Consider the following 23,914-nt stretch of genomic DNA (forward strand, 5'->3'; position numbering starts at 1 on the left):
ACCTTCCCTCCTTCCCTCCCCCCGACACACACACTCCTTCCCCATCCTCTCTCCAAGAAAAGAACCTCTTACAAGACCGTCTGGACGAAAGGGCATCGAAGGCATCGGGCATTGACTCCGAGGCAGCCATTTTGTGACCAATGGCGGAACCGGGACTTGACGAAGGACTTGATTGATTGAGGCCCATCTCCCGTCGCCAAGGCAACTCGGGGAGGGGGCGCGGAGAGAGGGAGGGACTTTTCGTCCCCTCTTGAAAAGAGATGGAGTCCAAGTACGCTACACTTGGCATGGCAAGCGCCGTGCCACCCATAGAGGGCGCCATGACGACAGGACACGGAGATCCGGACACCCAGGAGACGGGGGGGTTTGGGGATCTGTCGGGGGCCAGGCTGTCGGGGGGCGAGGGTCCCGCTCAGGCTTATTACCCCGGGAAGAAGGAATTCTGCCCCGAATCGCCCCAGCGCCACCGCAAGCCTCACCGCCACCCACTGGCTGCCTCGTACCGCTACACTCACTCCCTACCCCAGTTCTCCCGCCAGGCCACAGCCCATCGCTTCGTGCAGAGCTCCAAGTCGGAGCAGGGGCCGGACGGGGAGCCTGGCACTTCCCGGGACAGATGGAACCCTCAGCCATGACGGAAACCTTCCTCTCCCTCCAGGCCCGCGCTCAGGCCGGGCTAGGCCTGGGCCTGGGCCTGAGCAAGTCTCCCGCCAGCCTGCAGACCGCATTCGGCCACTGCCTCCAGGGGCAGAGCGAGGAGGGGCTGCGCAAGGAGAAGAGGCCGAAGAAGCCGGGGAAACACATCTGCCAGTACTGCGGGCGGGCCTGCTCCAAGCCCAGCGTGCTGAAGAAACACATCCGCTCGCACACAGGAGAGAGGCCCTACCCCTGCCTGCCCTGCGGCTTCTCCTTCAAGACCAAGAGCAACCTGTACAAGCACAGGAAATCCCATGCCCACGCCATCAAGGCCGGGCTGGTCTCGGCGTCGGAGGCCGAGGCTCGGCTGGCGGACGAGTACCACTCGGACGCCGACGAGAGCACCGAGACCGATGAGGAGGGCCCGGGAGAGCGGGGGCTGGGGCTGGGGGCCGAGACGGACGAGCGCAGGAGGCTTCCCGAAGCCCTTGCAGATGACACGACCCCGGCCCATGTGAAGGTGCCCATCCTGATCGTGCCGCGGGCCGGAGCCAAGGCTCGGGGGGAGAGCCCACCGCCCACGGAGGTGGACCCTGCCAGGGTCGTGACGGCTGCAGTCGGGCACTGGCGCGACGAGCCCCCTCACACCGTCAAGCAGAGGCTGGCCCTGAGGATCTCAGAGAAGCGGGGGCCGGACAGTGAGCAGTCCCTCAACCTCCTGAGCCCCCACAGCAAGGGCAGCACGGACTCAGGCTACTTCTCTCGCTCCGAGAGCGCCGAGCAGCAGGTCAGCCCACCCAACACCAACGCCAAGTCCTACGCCGAGATCATCTTCGGGAAGTTTGCCCGGATGTCGCCCAGGACCACGGGGACCGGCCCCAACACTCAGGAGCCCCACCTGATGGGCTTCAAGGACAAAGGAATCTTGGGGTCCATGTCAGACACCAAACCCGACATTGAGAAACTCATCGAGAAGCATATCATCCAATTGATAACCCACAACGAGGTGATGGTGGACCCCAGTCAGCTCAACACCGTCAAGCCCAGGAAGTCCTCGCTGTCCAGGGGTGAGGCCGGGGACTGGCCCAGGCAGCAGGTCCTGATGGGGGGTTACGGTCCGGGCACTGCCCAGGAGAAGGCGTTGCTCTCCGTGCCCCCCGGGGCGGGGAGCTCTGCCGACGGAGCTCCCCTGGTGCGCAGCAACTCCATGCCCACCTCCACAGTGTGCGAGCTGGCCACGCAGCAGGGACTGAGGGGCAGCCACTCCTTCGACGAGCGCATGGCGGGCTCCGATGACGTCTTCCACCCCAACGCGGCCACCCTCTCCCACCCCCGCATGCTAAAGCGGCAGACGGCCATCGAGCTCTTCCCGGCTTTGGACGCCCACCCGCTCCCCGGGGAGGAAGGGGAGCCCGGCGAGAGTGTGCTGAGGGTGGGCCGAGTGGGCCTGGGGGGTGAGCTGGCCGAGGAGACCCCTGAGGCAGAGCTCGGAGCAATGGCCAGGAAGGTGCAGCGTCACAAAGGGAGCCCCTTTGAGTGCGAGGTGTGTGGGGTCAAGTACAGGAAGTGGGACAACTTTGAGACGCACCGGACCTTCTACTGCCCTCAGCTGCATGGAGCCAGGCCGGGCCTGCACCGGGCGGGGGGCACGGAGGCAACCGCGATCCCCAGGCCCCAGCCCAGGCTAGGCCAGCCCCCCGAGACCCTGCCCCTGAGGAAGAGGAGGAAAGAGAAGAGCGTGGGGGATGATGAAGATCCACCGGGGGAGTACGTGAGCTCGCTGGACACGGGCGGGGAGGACCCAGACCGGGGCGGCGTCAGGATCAGCTCCGGCTCCACCAGTCCCTTCGTGGGGGAGGGCTACAAGACCCCGGCCCACCCACAGGCCATGGAGTACCAGAGCGCGGGGGAGGAGCAGCCACTGTGTCGAGGTGCCCTGGACGAGGTCTACGGCCTAGCGGACGGCCAGTCCCACTCGTCCCAGGGCAACAAGCACCAAGAGGCCGTTGGCCGCCACAGGCCGGGCAACGAGATCTCCGTCATCCAGCACACCAACTCGCTGAGCCGGCCCAGCTCCTTCGAGCGCTCGGAGTCAGGGGAGGGCCCGGGGTCAGGCCGCTGTGCCACCCCCGAGCCCGAGGCACCCACCAGCTGCGGGGAGGCTGAGCCAGGCGAGGCTCAGGCCAAGCTGATACGTCAACACAACATCCTGGTGCCGGAGATCCGAGTGACCGAGGAGCCAGAGAAAGACCCAGAGGCACCCGTGAAGGAGCCCGAGAAGATGGCGGAGGAGTTTCAGTGGCCCCAGCGCAGCGAGACCCTCTCCCAACTGCCCACTGAGAAGCTCCCGCCCAAGAAGAAGAGGCTACGGCTGGCGGACATGGAGCATTCGTCCGGGGAATCCAGCTTCGAGTCGGTCTCCCTGTCCCGCAGCGCCAGCCAGGAGAGCACCCTGTCCCACACCTCCAGCCTGTCAGCCTCGCTGGATCGGGATGAAGCCCCCAGGTACTCCGGGGGGCCGCCCGAGTTCCTCACCGTCCCCTACGGGGCCTCTGGTCTCCTGGGGGCCCAGGGCCACCAGCAGAAGGAGATGAGACGCTCCTCCTCTGAGCAGGCTCCCTGTCAGCCCTACCCGGAGATGGCGGAGAACAGGAGCAAGTCTTTTGACTACGGGAACCTGTCAGGGGCCTCAGGGCTGGCTGCGGGTGTCCCCGGGGTCTCGCTGGCTCGGGAGAGGAGGAAGTGTTTCCTGGTCCGCCAGGCCTCACTCAGCCAATATTCCGAGCCCTTGACAGCCGATCCCAGGCCGGAGCCGGCTGAGCCCCGTGTCTACCGCCCGCCCTCACCTGCCTGCGTCCTCCCCGTCCTCGACCGGCACCACCAGCCCCCCTGGCATCCCCCGCCCCCGCCAGCCGACACACAGCTATCGTGGCAGTACTTCCGCCCGCCAGGCCCGAGCTCCCCGCACCATCACCACCCCCCAGAGCAGCCCACCCATCCTCGATCCCTCCCGTCACTGCCCCACGACCACACCGAGCAGCCCATCATTGACCCCTGGGGGCCCCACCCTGACCCCCCCGGGGCAGACAGGAGACCCCACGGTCAGTGGGAGCGGGAGTGTCCGCGTCACCTGCCCCTTTCCCCTCAACACTCGCCCAAGAACAGGCCCGTCCTCTCCCCGACCCCCCTCCCCGGATGGTGTGCCAGCCCCCAGGGCTGCTGGTGCCGGTCAGGATCCAGGCCAACGTGCCCTCGTATGGGAGCGTCATGTACACCAGCGTCTCCTCACACGTCCTGGGCGCCCGGCCGCCCTCCAGCTCTAACGCTATCCTCATGTGCAAGGTGGAGGAGGAGGGGGCAGCGAAGGGAGCCAGAGGCATCAGCCTGGAGCTGGCACGTGCCTTGGCCGAGCGGCAGAGAGGACTGGGCCAGTGCCCTCTTTGGAAGTTTTCGTCAGGCCTGGGTGGCAGTTTTGAGAGCGGGGGTGTGGGCATGGGTGGGTCGGACGGTCCTGGAGCCATGGGTGGCAGTAAGCGGGTGCTCTCGCCCGCCAGCAGCCTGGAGCTCTTCACCGAGACCAACCAACAGAAGCGCGTCAAGGAGGAGAAGATCTGCGGGCAGATGCTAGAGAAACTGAGTCTCCGTGAGACCAGCCCGGCCCCCAAGCCCAACAAACCCCAGCTGCGGAGGCAGCACTGCACCACGGAGCTCAGGGAAGGCCTCTCGTCCCCTTCCTCGCCCTCGCCCTCCACCTCCTCCTCTTCCTCCTCCTCCCCACCCTACTCCCAGGATTTCAAGCCCATGGTCCGTTTGGGGGAAGCAGAGGCCATGGATTCCTCGGGCAGCCTGGACACGGAGAGCCCACAGCAGGGAGAGGCCTGCTCGGAAGCCAACCACACTCCCAAGTTCCCCATCAGCATGCTGCTCCAGGTGCCGGCCAGCCAGAGCGGGGCTGCGGGCGGGGGAACCATTCTCCTCACGGACGTGTCTGACCTCCAGGCCTTCCTTCAGTTCCCCAGCCTGCGCACATCCACCGGGGTGAGCTGGTGCTTCCTGAACTACACCAAACCCAACCACACCCGACAGACAGCGCCCAAATCCTCGCTCTACGCTTCCTGGTGCATCAGCGCCTACAACCCCAACCCCCCCGGCACAGCCACCAAACTGGCCCTGGCCCTGCTCAGGTCCAAACAGAAGAGCAGCCGAGAGACTTACATCATGTCCACCATCAACTGGCCCTACTGCGGCAAGCTGGTGTCCTCCAGCGCTTGGAAACAGAGGCTGGCGCAGGTACAACAACTCGGGTTTATGTAGCAGCTTACACGAGGGGCAGTGTCTCGGGGACCTAATAATATAATAATCCTTGCATTTGATATTGCGCCTTATCAAATCTTCGAGATGTGTCAAAGCGCTTCACAGAATACACTGTAAATTGACTGTATATTTTGTGGCCGAGACTTGACTCCGATTCGGGGTGGGGAGAGGTGACCGTAGGCACGGTCGAAGAGGAACACTCAGTGCAGAGGCAGAGGGATGAGAGGAGAGAGGAGATATCTGAGTGGAAGGAGCCAGGTGGTTTGGGGCCCGGTGGACTAGGAGGATTTTGAAGGTACAGGGTAGGGTGAGGTGCTCAAAGGAGGATAAACCAGGAGAATAGGGGGATAAACCAAGAGAGGTTTGGGAAATGGGAGCCACCCCCACCTTCACGTAGGTAAGAGCCCGACAGCACCTTAACAGTTTTTTCTTGGTTGTTGTTTAAGACAAGGATTAGGAACATTTAGAAGGGAATTTGTATTTATTAATAATAATACGTACATTTGGTCTCGTGCCATCCACGTCAGGAGGGCGCCCCAAAGCGTTTGGCAGGACACAATGTAAAGTGTAGTGACTGCGTGTTTCATGGGCAAACTCAACAACAACAACGACAAAATGACATTTGTAAAGCCGCCTTTCACATCGGGAGGACGTCCCAAGCCGCTGGACAGACAGTTTCGGATCCGAGCTGGGGTTCGGGATCGCGGAGGGTGGAGGGCAGGAGGTGAAACAGGGAGATCGAAAGCACGGTCGAAGAGGAGGGTTTTGAAGGAGGCAAGGGAGGGGGCGAGGCGGAGGGATTGCGGGATGGAGTTCCAGAGGGTAGGGGCAGAGTGGCAGAAGACCCGCCCGCCAGTCGTGGTTCGAGCGGGGTGGTGGACGTGTAGCAGGCCGGAGCCCGCTGAGCAGAGGGAGCGAGCAGGATGGTAGGGGGTTAGGAGGTGGCGAAGGTAGGAGGGAGCAAGACCATGGAGAGCTTTGAAGGTGAGGACCAGGATGTTGAACTGTATCCTCTGTGTGATGGGAAGCCAATGGAGTCGTGCGAGGATGGGGGTGATAGAGTCACAGAGCCTGGTGCGGGAGAGGACCCGGGCTGCAGAGTTCTGGATGATCTGCCGCCTGTGGAGGGAGGAGTTAGGGAGGCCGACAAGCAGGGAGTTTGCACAGTCAAACCTCGATGTAATAAAAGCGTGTATCAAGGTTTTGGCGGCCTGCGGTGTGAGACAGTGGCGGAGCCGGGCGATGTTACGGAGGTGGGGGAAGGCAGAGCGGGTCATGGCGCAGATGTGGGATAGAAAACTCAGCAGCTACTTTGTACACAGCAACGTCCTGGAAACAGTCGTGGATTGAATTACAATTTTATTGTATATGCATTTGAAGAACGTGCAGTAGTTGGAGACCATTGTAACACTGTGGTTTTAGGCGCTTGACATCAGACACCCACATCCCCCATTAAATGGCCACCGCTGACATCTCTTCCTGTCACCTTCCTTCGCGCAAGTCTACTGCAATATAACCAAAGCCATCTTCCCCCGGGGTGGGAGAGAGGGACTGTAAAGGGGCAGGTGAAGGGCCCTTGAAAGTGTCTCGATGGGGGAAAAGAGCAGGGGAATGGGGATTAGAATAGAGAGATTCAGTGGGGAGTGAGCACCAGCATAGGCACGATGGGAGTAAGAGCAAAGAAAGAAGGGACGAGGATTAAAGTAAAGGTTAAATCAACTCGAGATACAAAATCGCTTCTCGTTGCGTTAGATCAAATGGTACGAGTCGTCGCAGCAGGAATGTGAAGGCGCTGGGAGGAACTCTTCAGGAAGCTTTGAAAAGGAGCGGGAGAAGATGGAAACGTGTGGAAATAAAGATCTCACTGCCAAGCAACCTGAGCCAACGCGAATCAAAATTTTTGACGGAGGGTAAGCACTGACCAGTTTTTTGAGGAAGGGGCTTATTTTCGCATGTTCTTAGGGTTCATTCCATTGTCCATTCCATTTTGAAGACAATATGGTGGAAATTTGGTGAATTCGGTTTTGTGAAATCCCTCCTGTTGTGGGGACAGGTTAAAAAAAAGTATTAGACGGGTACGTGCAGAGGGCAGGTACCTCAACTCCTGATAACTCGTCACTCCGAGAGAAAGGGCTCAGTGATAAGTTATCAGGAGTGGCGAGTTAGGCATAGGTACAAATACATAAATAAATGCAGCCGGGATACTGACAGCACAGCAGGATGACTTAAGTGGTAGTCAAGTCAGGGTTGAGTTATCAGGAATTTATAATAATAATAATCCTTGCATTTGATGTAGCGCCTTAGCATGTCGTTGAGACATCTCAAAGCACTTCACAGGATATACTGCAAAGTGAATTGACTGAGTATTTGATGGGGCGAATTCACTGCATTGGAGGGAACAACGTTAACTTGCATTTACATATCACCCTCCACATGGGATAATATCTCAGAGTGCTTCACAAAGAGGCAGTCGCAACTTGAGTGAGGTGAGGTAGGAAGAAAGAGGGAGTAACTGTAGGCAAGTTTGAAGAGCTAGGATTTTAGGCAGGATTTAAAGACGGATAGAGAAGGGGCCAGGCGGAGAGTTAGAGGGAGGGAATTCCAGAGGTTTGGGACGAGAGGGCTGGGGTGGAAGGAATGAGCAGCGGATTAGGTAGGGGAACAGCAAAGAGAGGGAGGATGCTGGAAAGTGAAGGGATTTATGGATGAGTTTGAAATCAATGTCTAAGGGAGACGGGACCTGGTGAGGACTAGGTTTCTCAATCTCTCACTCGCCTACGAATCCCTTCACAACACCACCACCAACATAATTATATGTGTTTAGCGCCTTTCACGTCGGGAGGACATCCCAAGGTGTTGGACAGTCACTATTTCAGACCCGGTCGGGTGGGGTGTGTGGAGTGTGGGGGACGATGCAGGGTGATCGAAAACATGGTCGAAGAGGAGGGTCTTGAAGGAGGCAAGGGAGGGGGAGAGACAGAGGGACTGCGGGATGGAGTTCCAGAGGATGGGGGCAGAGTGGCAGAAAGCCCGCCCGCCAATGTTGGGGCGGGCGAGGTGGGGTACGTGAAGCAGGCTGGAGCCCGCTGAGCGGAGGGAGCGGGCACCCTGGTACACCCTGGCATCTCCCTATCTTTCTGACCTGCTTTCTTCCCACTACACTCTCCGTTGCCTCCGCTTGGCTGCTCTGGCTTCATGGTTGTCCCTCATCCCCACTGTTCCACAATCGGCGGTTGCGCTTTCAGTCACAACTCCCTGAAACTCTCTCCCCTAATCCCTCCGCCTTGCCCCCTCCTTCCCTTCTTAGATCACAACTGTAAACCTTCCTCTGCGACCATGATTACGGTCACCTCCTCCTCAGACTTTAGTGACGGTGAGGATGTGGGCGACTGCGTTTTGGATCAGCTACAGTTTATGGATTTTATGTGGAACCAGGGAGAATGATGAGAAGAGTGTTTGAAAGAGGAAATAGCAAGGAATTGGGATTAGGGCAGATAGCTTTGAGGAGAAACAAAAAATGAGTCAAAATAACAGGCTAAGTGGCCTCCCACTGGGTTGGGGTTTTTATGTTCCTTTCACTTAACTATGAGACAAGGCAAACAGGATGTTGGCTATGTTACCAAATCGGTTGAGTTCAGATCCACAAACAACATATTCAACAACATATTCAACAACAATAACAACAACATCTTGCATTTATATGGTGACCTTCATGCTGAATGGTGTCTTGTAGCGCTTTACAGTGGCGGAGCCCAATGCCAGGGCAGGGGGAGGGGGAAGCTGACAGTAGGCACGGTCGAAGAGGAAGATCTTCAAGCGCAACCTGAAAATGGGGAGTTAGGGGGGAGCAAGGCGAAGGGGACCGAAGGAGAGAATTCTACAGCTTCGGGGCGTAGTGGCTGAAAGCACGGCTGCCGATGGTGGGGCGGAGTGTCCGGGGGATAAGGAGGAGGCCAGAGACAGTCGAGCAGAGGCAGTGGGTACTGGTGCGAGGAGACAGGAGGTTGGAGAAATAGGGGGGGTGCCAGGCCATGAAGGGATTTAAATACAAGAGTGAGGATCTTGAAATCGATCCGCTCTGTGACAGGGAGCCAATGGAGTTTGACAAGGACTGGGGTAATGGAGGTATGGAGTTTAGTGTGGGTGAGAATGCAGGCGGCGTAGGTTTGAGTTATTCAGGCTGTACAGGCTGAATCTCGTTACTGCATACGGTTCTGGTCACCACACCATAAGGGCCTGAGAGACAGCGTAGAGGAGAGCAACAAGAATAATCCCCAGTGTTAGGAGGAATGAGCTGTGAGCAACGATCAGACAAGCTAGAACTCAATACTTTAGGATGCACCGAGACAGTAGAACAAGAGGACGCAGGTGTCCTCTCCACCTCTCAAAGCCAGTCAGGAACCTCGCGTTCTGTTCGACCCTGAGCTGTCCTTTCTTCCCCACATCCGCGTGACAACTGTCACCGCCTTCCATCACCTCCAATATCGCCAGACTACGGCACTACCTCACCTCTCACGCGGCTGAAACTCTGGTCCACGCCTTTGTCACCTCAAGGCTGGACTATGGGAACTCTCTCCTCGCCGGCCTTCCCGCCACCTCCCTCCACACTGCAGGTCATTCAGAACTCTGCAGCTCGTGTACTGTCCCGCACCAGGCTTCGCGACCACATCACTCCCACCCTCGCTCGCCTCTACTGGCTCCCCATCCCCCAGAGGATCGAATTCAAGATCCTCATCCTCACCTACAAGGCCATTCACGGCCTCGCTCCCTCCTACCTCTCTGACCTACTAACCCCCTACTTACCTGCCCGTACCCTCCGTTCCTCTGGCTCAGGTCTGCTCCACATCCCCCGCCCCAACCGCCCTACCATCGGTGGCCGGGCCTTCAGCCTCTCAGCCCCGAGGCTCTGGAACTCCATCCCCCAGTGCCTTCGCCGCTTCCTCCCTTTCCTCCTTCAAGGCCGGTCTCAAGACCTTTCTCTTCGACTGTGCCTTCAGCTCCCCTCTCGACTCTCTACCCCTCCTCGCTCCCTCCCTTCCCTCCCCTCACCCTGACCATTTTCACCACTGCTCGGGTCCCGACCCAACTGTCCAGCGCTTTGGGACATCCTCCCAACGTGAAAGGCGCTCTATAAATGAAATCTTGTTGTTGTTGTTGTAGAGGTGTAAAGAGACAATTTCAGGACAGACACCAGGAAGTGTTTATTTACAGAGGGTAATTAATGACTGGAACAGGATTCCCAGGAAGGGTAATTGAGGCCAGGACACTGGGACTCATTTCAAAATCAGTTTGATGCTGTGATGGGGGGATGGTGGGGTGCATGTTCTGGAGGGAGGAGATCAGATGGGTTCAAGGGCCTTCATCATCCAAACCGATCTTGTGATCATCTGAAGGCAATTGATTGTCCTGATGTTGAAGATTGTGCAAAATTTTGGAGGAAACACTCGGACGTTCAGTTTTAAATTGGATAACAATTTTCCACAGCCCTTGTCGTAAATTAAAATATTCTTTGCAATGTTACTATTTGAGGCAATGGACATTAGGCCTAAGATGGTGAGGAATTGTGGGCGCCTGTGCTCCTGAGACAACCAAACATGAGTCCCTTCCTGCACCAGTCTCCTGATTTGGATTCAGTGGGGTCTAAACGTGGGGGGATAGGAATTGAAATGTTATTAATATGAATTTCAATGTGGGCCCAAACCCACACCCTTCTGATTGTGACTGTGTGAATTTCCTTCACACCACAAACTCTCTCACCCCTGCAGGTACAAGTCTACCGAGGACTATGTGTATGTGAGAGGACGCGGCAGAGGTAAATACATCTGCGAGGAGTGTGGCATCCGCTGTAAGAAGCCCAGTATGCTGAAGAAACATATCCGAACTCACACCGACCTTCGGCCTTTCATGTGCAAGTTCTGCAATTTTGCCTTCAAAACGAAAGGTCAGTCAGCCTCTGGTGCCTGTTCCTTCCCAGGGCCATGACAGTGGCCGGGATAACATTACCGGGGGTTAGAGAATGGGTTAGAGACGATATCTCCTTTCATTACCTCCTGTTATGTCAAGACATCTTACAGCACTTCAGTAATAAATGCTGTCAAGCGTAGTGACTGTGTATTTGGCTGCACGTTTGCCCCTCGTTTCTGTGCTGGTGCTCTCTCTCTCGCTCTGCTTTCCCCCATTCCCCAATATCCCACCAGAACCCTCTACTCCCTCACCAGTGAGCTACTTACCTCCCTCCTCCTTCCCACTTAATATTGAGATAAATGTTGCATTATTTTTTTATGAAGAATTCCGGGTTGGAAGGGGTGTGTGGCACGGGCTTCCTTCCGGATCCTTCCTTCCACACACATCGAGGCAACCTCCGCCCCCGAAATAGTCGGAGTGGCGTTCCTGGGACGACAACAACGTGATTTATATTGAGGCCTCACATGCGGGGCAGCTTAGAGAGTGATTGAGGTCAGGACGCTGGGACTGATTTAAAAACCAGTTGGCTGCTGTGTTGGGGGGATGGTAGTGTAAGGATCTGGAGGCATGAGATCAGATGTCACGGGAATCACAGATTTGAAAGATTATCGCAAAATCAACCTTTATTTGTCCAACTCTCTCCCTGGGTGCCGCTAAGGCCTCGAATCCAGCTAACATTTGGGGTGAAGCTTTGCCGTCCCCCCCCGTACTGAACACAATCACTGTACTTCTCAATACAATGTGCAGGTGAGAGCGAGGACCTTGAAGGGAAGAATTAACATTAATTCTTCCACATGTTTCAGTTGGGGGTCAGTGCACTGTGGAGAAAAAAAAACATTGGGGTAACAGGACTTCGTGGACACCCTGTATATCACCGGGCTCACGTGAGGCATTTCCCATCCAAGCCAGTGCGTCCAAATTGCGACCCATGGGCAGATATCACCCTCAAATAGGGCATTTCTGGCCCTCAGCAGCCAAAAGGTTTCATCTCCCTGATCTGGGCTATCAGAGGAAACGTGTAGAGATTTGCATCAGTACATTGGCTCAAACATTTTATCTTTTTGTATCTGTTTTGCTTGATGTGATCGCATTTCTTGCTAATTCCTCCCCCCTCTCGCTCTGTCTCTCTGTCTCTCTCACTCTCGCTCTTGCTCATTCCCTCCAGGAAACTTGACGAAACATATGAAATCCAAGGCGCACACCAAGAAATGCCTGGAACTGGGAATCGCTTTGACGTGTACGGATAGCACAGAGATAGAAGAAGCAGGTACGGTTAACACAAGGGAGGGGGAGAATGCGCTGTGTGATGTGCTAGTCATCACGTAGACAGAAAATATAGTTAAAACCCTGTCCTTATCCTTGTCTTTCGGATGAGACGTTTAACCGAGACCCGTCTGCCTGTCCAGGTGGACGTTAAAGGTCGTGTGGCCCTACTCGAAAAGAGAAGGGAATTTCTCTGCTTCTCCCGGTGTCCTGGCCGATAATCCCCCAAATAAATAAAATCGGTTACTCTCTCCAGGGCTGTTTGTGGGACATTGCTGTGCTCAGGAGACTCATAAAATACACAGACATTTTACAGTGTATCCTGTGAGACATCTGAATGATATGATAAGGCCCTACATCAAATGCAAGTACTATTATTATCTACTCCTCAGTTCCCTCCAGACAGTTCTTCTTCAATGCCTTCCTCGCCAAACCTCAGCTCCACCATCCACAAGCTCCAGTTCACCCAATAACCGCTCTCTTGCGTCCTCGCCCATCACCCTCTCCTCACCAGGCTTCACTGACTCCCTGTCACCCTTCAAGGTCCTCGCTCTCAACTACACATTCTTCACCCCTTCACTCCTTATTGCCATTACCACTACCACCAGTTCTTCAGCCTCATTATTCTGTTCATCCCCTCCACTCATCGAGCTCGGGCTAGCTGCTCATACCCCATTCTCTCCACCCAGCTAAGCAGGATCTCCTTGGAGTTGAACTATGGCTCCAAGGTAATGTGCTTGGCAACTGAATGTTGAAACTGATTCCACCCTCTGTCGTGGTCCCCTGTCAGGTTCCTGAGCCAGACAGGTGTGTAGTATTCCTGAGCAGTACTGATGACAGCACAGCCTAGCCTGGCTCATCGGCAGGACCTGGAAGGGACAGGAATCGTCCCAGTAATTCCACAGGTCATTCGACCTTTTAGAAGCTAGAAACAGAAGCCCATCGTGTCTGTACCGGCTCTTTTAAAGAGCAATCCTTTCACTGTCCTTTCCACACACCCCAGTACTTTACTCCTATTTAGATATCTATCTAGTTCTTTTTTGAAAGCTAATCTGGATTATGCCTCAACCACAGCTCCTGGCAGGACATTCCATACCCTAACCACTTTCAAAATCTTAAATTGATGCCCTCTAGTCACTGACTCACCAACCAGTGGAAATAATTCCTCCGTGTGGACTCTTATCAAAACCTCTCATCATTTTAAAGGTCGTGATCAGGTCACCCTCAATCTTCTTTGTTCCAATGGAAAAAGTCTCAGTTCCTCCAATCACCGCTCATAGGCCAAACCACTCATCCCCGGGATCATCCAAGTAAATCTCCTCTGCATCCCCTCAATGGTCTTGACGTCCTTTGTAACCAAAACTTGCGGTGCCACAAATTAGACCCTAGCATATTATTAGCCATGTCAGGAGTCTTGTAGCATAGTGGTTTGCATGCTTGCCTCGCAAGCGAGAGGACCTGGGTTCGATTCCTGGGCAGGGGGCGAAACCTTATGCAAGTTTCCTTACTCTACGCGCCTCTGTTTACATAGCAGTAAGTAGGAACCTGGTTATTAGTCGATTGGTGGACTGCTTTCCAGGGGTAATTTGTTTTTATAACCTTGCATTTGATAAAGCGCCTTATCAGGTCTTCGAGATGTCTGAATATATTGTGAAGTGAATTGACTGCACATTGTGTGGACAAAACGGTTTCTGACAGTGCAGTTACCAAGTGGTCTGGTCTACTTGGATGTTCCTTGACACCAGGCTCTCACCAGCCTGCGTCTAACACGCTTTCTATCCCCTCCTCAGGAATGGCGGATGACACCAACAAAGAAGCCTTGGCTGAGCTTCCGGTGGAGCATCAGTTTTCTGACCCCGAGGAGTCTGACGGAGGGGATGAGGAGGGAGACGAGGAGGACGATGACGAGGAGGACGAGGATGAAGATCTGCAGGGAGACAGCACGCCCACCACCAGCTCCAGGAGCACCAGCCCTCTGCCGCGCAGCCGGCCTGCCTCGACCTCCCTCAACATCTCCTCTCCTTCCTCCTTCGACGTCTCTGCCTCCAGCAGCCAGTCCTCACTGATCAATTACCTGGTCACCCTGCCGAGGATCGAAGTCACCCAGCTGATGCCGCCCTGCTATTCCCGAGCGGGGAGCCCGTTGTCACACTATCAGAGATACCTGCATGATAGGCTGACGGAACCCATCGAGTGCAAGGATAGGCTAGACATCCCCTCCCCCACCAACGTGTGGCTGCCGCGGACAGAGGAGGGCTCCCCCAGGGACGACAGCTCCAGGGAGTTGTCCCCGTCAGGAGACACCAGCTCCAGCCGACAGACGTCTCCCGGGTACGAGGGATCGCCCACGAGAGACGGCTCGCCATCTTCCCGGAGATACCTGTCCCCCCGACGGGACCTCTCGCCACGACGTCACCTGTCCCCCAGGCGGGAGATCTCACCCATCAGACACCGCTCGCCAAAAAGGGAAGCCTTTCTCCGGGAGCTCTCTCCCAGGCGGGACCTGTCTCCCAGGAGACATTTTCTGCCCAGGAGAGAGATCTCGTCCCCGAGACAGCTCTCCCCTGTGAAGGACCTCTCCCCCAGGCGGGACCTGTCCCCGAGACGAGACTACAGAGACCGGAGACACATGGCACTGAGAGCCACATCTCCCAGGAGAGCCACGTCCCACCCCACACAGTTGCCAGGGCAGTATGTACAGCATTTGGAAATGAACCTGGTGAGTGCAGAAGCCAACTGCTTGCTTCATAATGGGGTCTAAAATTAGATCCATACAGACAGGTGTCAGCCTGGCTCGGTGGCTCGCGCTCTGGCCTCAGAAGGTTGTGGGTTCATGCCCCGAAGTCTACACTTAGAGCTCACGGTTTAGGCTGACGCTCCAATGCAGCGTTGGGGGTGTGTTGCATTGTCGGAGGTGCCGTCCTTCGAATGAGACGTTAAACCGAGATCCCGTCTGTGTGTGCAGGTGGATGTTAAAGATCCCACGGCGCTATTGGAAAAGAGGAGAGAGTTTCTCAACAACAACAACTTGGGTTTATATAGTGCCGTTTCGCCCACAAAATACAGAGACACTCCACTTTCTAGTAATAATAAATAATAAATAAATGAATCCTGTAGCTCAGTGGTTAGAGCACTCGCCTGGCAAGCGAGAGGACCCAGGTTTGATTCCCGGGCAGGGCAAAACGTTGGACAAGTTTCCTTACTCCACACACCTCTGCTTAGCTGTAAGTAGGAACCCTGTCGGTAGTCGACTGGTGGATCTGTTTTCCTGGGGTAATAATCCTTTCAATGTAATAATAATAATAATTTGGTCACTCAATCCAACACTGTTTATGGGACGCTGCTGTGTGCAATTGGCTGCCGTGTTTCTCCCACAAAACACACAGTCAATCCACTTTACAGAACATTCTGTGAAGCGCTTTGAGACGTCTCAACGACTTGATAACTATTCACACTGTGTAGGACTAAGAGCATCTCCCCGTGTCCTGGCCGGCAATCCCCCAGATACAATGGCTCATTGACTTTGTAGTTGTTTGTGAGACATTGCTGTGCATAAATTGACTGCTGCTCCCCACTCTATTCTGCCCCACTCTCCAGAACTCCATCCCTCCATTTGTCCCACTCTCTCCCCACTTTTTAGTCCACTTTAGTACCACGCTTCTCGTCACCTTCCCCCACCTTGTCTTCAGTCCAGTCGGCTGTGCAAAAGCTCTTTGAGACGGCCTCCCAGCATGAAAGACAAGGTATTGTACAATAATAATAATTGTTGCATTTGCCTTTCACAATGGGAAGATGTCTCAAAGGCCTCCACAGGACTTAATGTATTTTTTTGCCCAGCCAGGTGTCTGATGCTTGTGGAAACCCATCACCGTGCTTAAAACGCATGGAAATCCCGATGTACTGAAATGGGACGTGCATTTTCTCTCCCTGGAGGGCTGTGTCCTGCTTACAGTTTGCACTGAATGTACTGTTTCATGTTGGTGGGACACTGCTGTGTGTAATTTCGCTGCTGCATTTACCTACAAAAATACACAGTCACTCCATTTCACAGTAATTCCTGTGAAGCGCCTTGAGACTTCCTTCCCATGTGACAAGGCATTGCACCAAATGCAAGGATTATTATTATTAAGTGTAGTGACTAAGTATTTTGCGGCTTCCAAGTTGAGAACGGATGGAAGAACTTTCCCTGACAAGAGTCCCTGACAAACCTCTCCGACCTATTTACTCCCCAAACCACTGCCCGCTGCCTCCGCTCGACTGGCTCTGACCTCTTGTTAGTCCCTCGTGCCCTCCGCTCCCCCATTGGTGGCCGCGCTTTCGGCCACTGCCTCTTTCAGAACACTGCCCTTCAATCCTTCTACCTTGCCCCCTCCTTCCCCGTCTCCTTCCTCTTCGACCGTGCTTACGGTCACCTCCCCCGGCTCGGTGTCAGGCTCTGCCACTTTTACGCTCCCTGGGGCACTGGATCAGTGCAAGTTGTTGTTGTTGTTGCTTAAAAATGGGGTCTAGATTGAACACAGATAGACAAGCGTCAGCCTGGCTCAGGTACTCGCGCTCGTGGGCACAGAAGATTGTGAGTTCAAGCCGCAAGTCTGCACTTTGAGCTCACAGTCTACACTGACGCTCCAATTCGGTGCTGGGGGGAGCCATTGCAATGTCAGGTGCCGTCCTGCGGGACGACGTTAAACTGGAGCCCTGTCTGCGCCTGTTGTTAAAAGACGTTAAAGATCCCAAGGTGGAGACTACAAAGACACCTCTGGGTATCACTTTCTGGGGGTAATAATCTATCAAAATAATACACAGTCACTACAATCTACAGTGTATTCTGTGAAGCGCTTTGAGACGCCTTGAAGACGTGATAAGGCGCTGTATCAAATGCAAGGATTGTTATTATTACTAACTGCAGGATTGTTTTGTTGTTTGTTTTGACACAGAGATCGCTGTACGATGTACACAGGCCTCCCCCACAGCCGCCTTTGTATCCTCTTCCCGAGGGGAAGCATCTCCAGGCGGTGCTGGGTGAGGGGCGCGAGGGTTACCTCTTCAGCCACCTGCCCCTGCACTCCCAGCACCAGGACCGAACCCCTTATTGCATGATCCCCATTGGGGGCATCCAGATGGTGCACTCGCCCACCACGGCCTACCCTGGGCTGCCCGCGGCCTCTCGGGCCCCGCGCTGGGCCAGGCAGCGGGAGGACAGCCTGATCGAGGAGGCCACGCACTGCGTGATCGAGAGCATCAAGGAGATGGACATCTTCTCTAGGCCGGAGGAGGCGCAGTCTCCCATGGCGACCGGGCCGCAAGCCAGGACCCCCAGCCCCGCCGACCCCAGAGAGCGTAGGACTAAAGGGGACGAGGCGGGCGGAGCAGGGGGAGGGCCCGAGCAGCTCTGGGAGCCCCCAGCACTCGCCCGCCCTGGCTTCACTGAGACCTTGACGGCTGCTGGACACTTCGGCTCGGCCCGGGCCCCCTCCCACTCCCCCTCCTCCGGCCCGCGGCCCGAACACAGCGATCTCTTCTCAGACGGGATGAGGTACCAGGGCCTGAGCTGGGCCGGGAGCGACCGACAGACTCACTGCAAGAAAGCCTACTTCCCCGGCTCCCAATGAAGAGATCGATTAACAGAGGAAACAGGAGACACAGGGCTCCGCACTGCTCTCTCGCAACCTTGCGGACAGAACGCGCGCGAAATAAATAAGTATATATAAATATATATATATATATATATAAAAAATTAAGATTAATAATTTTCTATCCCATACGTAAACCCGACCAAAATCATTTTACAGACTTTTGTCGTCCAGTTACGTACTTATATTTGTGCCTTTCCAGTAGTCTGCATTGTCGTATGCATAAATAAGACAGGGAGGACTTGTACATAGGATAGATCCTAGTTTACCTGCTTAATAACTGTTATTCCTAGCCCTCCTTTTAAAGCACTTAACTGGGGTGGGGTGGGTGGGGGGGGGGGGCGGTACGGGCTGGGGGGGCAGGGCGGGGGAGTGTTGAGTGTGGACAGTGGGATGTGTGTCTCGAATGATTTTACAAAAAAGACGGTTCGGGTGGGGGTGGGTGGGTGGGTGGGTGGGTAGGAGGATTTTTTTGGGGGCGTGGGCATTGTGGGGGGGGGTGGGTGGGGGGGCGAGCAACATAGTTGAGAAGAACCAAACTGGCCCCTAACATGCGCTATCTCTTTAACAGATTTCTTATTAAGAAAATGTGCACAGTCAGGTCGAAACCGAACCGTTTCGAAGGCTGGGTCGTGTCGCGTGTCGGGGTTTTCTTTGTCTCCCCCTCCCCACCACCCCACTCCGCACCCGCCTCCCCACCCGCCTCCCCCCCATAGGAACATAGGAGAAGGCCACTCAGCCCCCCTCGAGCCTGTTCCGCCACTCTATGAGATCATGGCCGATCTGTAGCTCAACTCCAATTACCCGCCTTCGCCCCCCTATCCCCTTGATGTCTTCACTGTCACTCAGCACATTTGATGGGTCGGAGATGATGAGGGTCTTCAGTAAGAAAAGCCCTTTAGAAGAGGCGCAAACTTGGGTTGGGTGGTCTCCTCTGGTAGGTATTATATAAGTAAGGTTGCACTAAAATGTATTTTTATACAATTGAGAAAAAAAAAGGAAACAAAACTATTCTTGTGCGCAGTGGTGATTTTCTGTGATACTAATATTTATTTTTTTGTGCTTTTTTTAAATAAATTGTAGATTTTACCCTTCCCCCCACGCCCCCACCACTCCTCCCCGCTCTGTCTCACCCCTTCCCCTCCCTCCCCTCGTTTTTAAATGACTCTCTCTGCTTCTGTTATCTTTGATCTTGTCGAGCGTGGGGATTTTTTCTCGAGGGCGGGTAAGCAGATAATCCTTGATAGAGTTGCACCTGTTACGCTGCTGGGCTGTGAGGTAGGAGGGGAGGAGGGGGTTTATTGAAGTAGGGGTGAGGGAGAGATAATGTTCCCTTTCTTCTTCCCCCCCCCCCCCTCCCGTCCACCTCCTCCTCCCCCTCCCATCCCCAACGTTGCACAAAGTCTCTTGACCATCCTTCTGTATAAAAAGTGAGGCCCACTTTTTGGGCCGTGTGCGAAAATGATTACTTTTCAGCGTTGACGGAGAGCGAGTGGGCTCATTGTGAGTTGCGTCAGCTTGGAAGAAGTAAGGCTTTAACGCTCTCCGAGACTCTGGGGCGCTACATAAATGCAAGTTGTTGTTGTTGTTACGCTGTTGAGCTGTTTCTTAAATGAGTCCCCAGTGTCCCTGACCTCATCTTGCCCAATGCCCATCAGCTCTGCTGCTGCTACCCTTTCTGTGTGCACAGAAACACCTCCCGATGGCTTTGCTGAAACTGCCCTCAGCACTGCCCTCAACCTACTCTCTCTTGTCGTTCTGCCGCGTCGTATCTAAAAGTCTCGTCCTGCATTTACCCCCTCAGTCCTGTTTAGCTTACCTTGAATATGTCTGTAAGGTAACCCCTAGCTGGATTGGGAGAGGAGGGTGAGGTTGGATTGGACTGGGATGTCCACCGTCCGCCCCAAACCACGATGGAACCGTCTTGACACCAACAGTGGAGGCTTGTAGCGTAGTGATTAGCTCACTCGCCTCGCAAGCGGGTGGTGCGAAACCTTAGGCAAGTTTCCTTACTCCGCACGCCTCTGTTTACCCAGCAGTAAGCAGGAACCCGGCTGTTAGTCGATTGTTGGGACGCTTTCCAGGGATAATAATCCCTCCCCTGAAAAATGGACACTCAATCCACAATTGTTTGTGGGACACTGCTGTGTGCAATTGGCTGTTTCATTTGGCCCACAAAATAAAATCAATTCACTTTACAGTATATCCTGTGAAGCGTTTTAAGATGTCTCAACGACGTGATAAGACGCGATATCAAATGCAAGGATTATTATTATTATTAGTCAAGATTCCTGCACGAACAATGGACACTATATGGTACCTGGTACCGTACCTCAGTAGAAGGGGAAAAGGTTGTTAAAATGTCTTTGGCAGAGAGGAACCAGAGAAATCTAGGACACAGTAGGAGGCTGTGGTAGCAGTTTGAGAGTGGAATCTATTTCTGCTGATTGCTGAGTCAATAGCTAGGGGGCATTGATTAACATCATCACGAGAGAAACAGAGGGAGAGGTTAGGGAGATAATGTAGACCATGATAAGCTGTTTAATCTTGTACTGATCAGTAGAACCAGAGGACATGGCCTGCGATTTGAAGGGGGATGAATTCAGACTAAATCTGTGGAAACGCTTCTTCAGTGAGCGAGTAGTAAACATATGGAGCAGGCCCCCCTAGGGAGGCAGTGGAAGCAGAAAGTGTTGGTTGTTTCAAGAAGAAGTGAGATAGATTTCTGTTGGGAATTGATATAGAATCATACAATTAGGCAGCACAGAAGGAGGCCATTCGGCCCATCGTGTCTGTGCCGGCTCTTTGAAAAGAGCTATGCAAATCAATCCCACTCCCCATAGCCCTGCAAACTTGTCCTCCGCAAATAATTATCTATTTGGGGGATAACTCGGGATACAGTATATAGTTTGGGACATGACATGTCAAGGTCTGACAGGATGGTGAAAGGTGAACCTGATGGACCTTAGTCTTCTTTCGCCAGCAATTCTTATGTTCTTATCTCCTTACATGCACAATGCAATACAATTTTGCCTTTAGATAGCGCCGTTCATGTTGGGAGGACGTCTCAAAGCACTTGAAAGCACCTACACAAACGCACAAGGGGGTTATTTTTTTAAAAAAAATAATAATTTGGTCACTCAATCCACGTCTGATTGCGGATCACTGCTGTGAGCAATTCTCCCCCTCAAAATATAGTGAATTCACTTTACGGTTATATCCTGTGAAGCGCTTTGAGATGACTCAACCATGTGATAAGGCGTTGTATCAAATACAGAGATAATTATTATCGTTCTTTGCATGTGGAAAACCCAGTCCAAACAACCTCAGGATGGGGGCAGATGGGCAAATGCTTTTAGAAGTAAATTGGAACAAATGTTTGTTTGAGAGCGAAAAATCTAAAAAAAAGGGTGTGTGAGGGAGAGAGAGAGAGAGAGAGAGAGAGACGGGGGAAAACGGCAGGTGAATGGGAACGAACAGAACTTTTTCAGAGGGGGTGGCAAAGGCACACGCCAGGCCGAATGGCCTCCTCCTCTGCTAGGAGTTTGTGTCGCTGTCTAGACGAGAGAAGCTTGGAAATTGATGGGGGGAGTGAATGGAAAGGGGGTGGGGGGGGGGGTGTGGAGCGTTGTGGGAGTTTAGAGGGATAGAATCTGGAGCCCACCAGATTGAGAGAGAAGGCTGGAGGGGGTTAGAAAATGAAAAGGGGGATTAGAAGTATTTAGTTGTTTGCTGGACGTTGCTCTGACGCACAGCTGTTTGTGGGGGAGGCTGTTGGTCTGAAAGTCTCTTGTCTTGTGGAGAGGTTTCTGCTCTCTCTGCCTCCGCACTAGCCCGAACGTCCTGTCTTCAGGAGCGCCGAGGGTTAATCCAGGAATTCCAGGGATTCATCCAGGAATTCAGAGGATTAACTCCAGAATTTCAGAGAACTATTCCAACAATTCTTTGCATTGGTGCAGCGATGCTGAGATTCCACATCATGTATATCCCTTGTGTCTGTGCTGGTGCTCGCTCCCCCACTGGAGCTCTCTACTCTAACCCCATTCCCCTGCTCTCTCCCCATGGTGTCTGTGCTGGTGCTCGCTCCCCCACTGGAGCTCTCTACTCTAACCCCATTCCCCTGCTCTCTCCCCATGGTGTCTGCGCTGGTGCTCGCTCCCCCACTGGAGCTCTCTACTCTAACCCCCATTTACCAATCAATATCATTTCCCCTCGAGCATTTTATCCCATTCCCTTTCAAATGCTGTTCTTCGTTTGGCTTTGACAACCATTCGTGATGAGGTCTGACAATAACGACAACAACAAATTGCATTTATGTAGTATTTTTCATGTCAGGAGGACGTCCCACAGGGATTTTCCTGTAAAGTGCAGTGACTGTATTTTGTGGATGAACGCCATAGCAGTGCCCTTCAAACAGCCATGAAGTGAATGACCAATTTCATCAAAGAGCAATGTCAGCCCAGGGTCACTGGGAGAGAGATACTCTCTCCTTTTTTTCGTGGGACCTTTAACATCCACCTGGACAGGCCGTGAAGCCCGTTTATGGTAAAACACTCCGTACCTTCCAACAACCTGGACATGAACAGAATCGTCCAACCGGCCATGTCACCCCCTCTCCACACACACACACACACTTGTGTTTCCCGTCTGATCATAAACCCACATTTTAGGACCTCTTGCCACTGACGAGCTGATCGCTGTCATTGGTAAGAGGTCCTAAAATGTCTCTATCTAACCCGTCAAAGCCAAACCGTGTGTGTTTTCTTTTCAAGTGTTACACTGCTTCAGTGGGTACACTGGGCTCCGAGTCAGATAGTTGTGGGTTCAAGCCCCACGTCGGGACTTTGAATTCAGAGTCCGCAGCTCACCAATGCGGCGCCTGGGGGTCGGGGGTGGGTGGGGAGTGACATTGTCGGAGGTGCCGTCCTTCGGGTGAGATGTTAAACCGAGGTCCCGTATGGCTGTTCAGGTGGATGTTAAAGATCCCGCGGCGCTATTCGAAAAGAGAAGGGAGTTTTTCCCTCCCAATGCCCCGGCCAACAATCCCCCAAGTACACTTGGTCACTCACTCCGTGGCTGTCTGTGGGGATGTCGCTGTGCGCAATTGGCCGCCATGTTTCACACGCAAAATACACAGTCACTACACTTCACAGTCAAAATCCAGTGAAGCACTTTGAAAAGAGCCAACAGACCGAGAAGGTGTTAAGTCAAATTCAAGAATGATTAGCTATATATGTATATATATATATGTTTAAAAAAAAAGGCTTGTCATTAAATTTCCAGATTCCCTCTTCCCCCCCTCCCCGCCCCTCCCCCACCCTTCTCCCCCCTCTCCCCCGCGCCCAGTAATACCCTTCGCAGTGCGTAAAGATACAAGCCTTTTTCAGGGGTTCAACAGCAACGGCTTGCGTTTATTACGGGGCCCCCTCACGTGGGGTGGCGGAGCGCTGAGGGCACATGTGAGGGAGAGAAGGTGGCGCTCGGCTTTAAACAAAAGGATGTTCAAGTTAACGATGATTTGGGGTAAAAGATTTACGTTTAAAAAGGGGGGCCGGGCGGGGGAGGGGGGTGATTTGTGCTGTTTTGTTGCCTCGGGGGAAGAGGACGGGAGGGGGTTCAGGAACGGAGGACAATGTACTGAGACGTGCACTTAAAGGAAACTGTCCCAGAACTGAAGAATCGTGAGAAATATTATTTTGAGAGAGTTGCCTTTCTCCCCCTCCCCTCCCCCCCCCCCCCCCCCCCCAACCCCCCATCACCTTCATGTATTCATTGGTAATGAAGTGCTTTTGGGGTAACTTTTACTCTGTTGGGGAGTTGGTGAGGGAAAAGTGGGGGTGGGTGGGGGGCAAACGGGCAGACGGAAGCTTTGGGGAACGTGCCGTGTTTTGGGCAACGCCGGGCAATATAGGGCTCACTAACGTCCTGGATGCCCTCCCTCCCCCCCTCCGCCCACTCTCCCCCTCCCTCTCCCCCCCTCCCCTCCTCCCTCTCCCCCACCCACAAGATCCTGACCGTGGTTGAGCCCGACCCCTCCCATGGCTGCCAATTGGCTTTTCACCCACCTCGCGGAGGTGATCCCGTCTTAACTTGCGTAACGCCAGGAG

General features: G+C 54.1%; 1 protein-coding gene across 1 annotated transcript; it reads left to right on the top strand.

The window, feature by feature from the left end:
- Positions 1-2: 2 nt before the first annotated feature.
- LOC103187015 (HIVEP zinc finger 2a) lies at positions 3-17,945 on the top strand. Its single transcript, XM_042332733.1, has 8 exons — positions 3-557; positions 617-3,737; positions 3,851-4,926; positions 6,703-6,860; positions 10,716-10,891; positions 12,080-12,181; positions 13,968-14,896; positions 17,112-17,945. The coding sequence occupies exons 1-8, from the start codon at positions 261-263 to the stop codon at positions 17,784-17,786; spliced, it is 6,534 nt and encodes a 2,177-aa protein (XP_042188667.1). The 5' UTR covers positions 3-260; the 3' UTR covers positions 17,787-17,945.
- The last annotated feature ends 5,969 nt before the right edge of the window (positions 17,946-23,914 follow it).

The sequence above is a fragment of the Callorhinchus milii genome, unplaced genomic scaffold (assembly GCF_018977255.1).
Source record: "Callorhinchus milii isolate IMCB2004 unplaced genomic scaffold, IMCB_Cmil_1.0 Scaffold3, whole genome shotgun sequence".
NCBI lineage: Eukaryota > Metazoa > Chordata > Chondrichthyes > Chimaeriformes > Callorhinchidae > Callorhinchus > Callorhinchus milii.

What these genes read in the sequence shown, in the direction of transcription:
- LOC103187015 (XM_042332733.1), top strand. Translation starts at nt 261, where the DNA reads ATGGAGTCCAAGTACGCTACACTTGGCATGGCAAGCGCCGTGCCACCC. An exon ending in AGGCCACAGCCCATCGCTTC is followed by an intron (nt 558 to 616) that starts GTGCAGAGCTCC and finishes TTCCCGGGACAG; the next exon opens with ATGGAACCCTCAGCCATGAC. An exon ending in GGAAACAGAGGCTGGCGCAG is followed by an intron (nt 4,927 to 6,702) that starts GTACAACAACTC and finishes TCGTTGCGTTAG; the next exon opens with ATCAAATGGTACGAGTCGTC.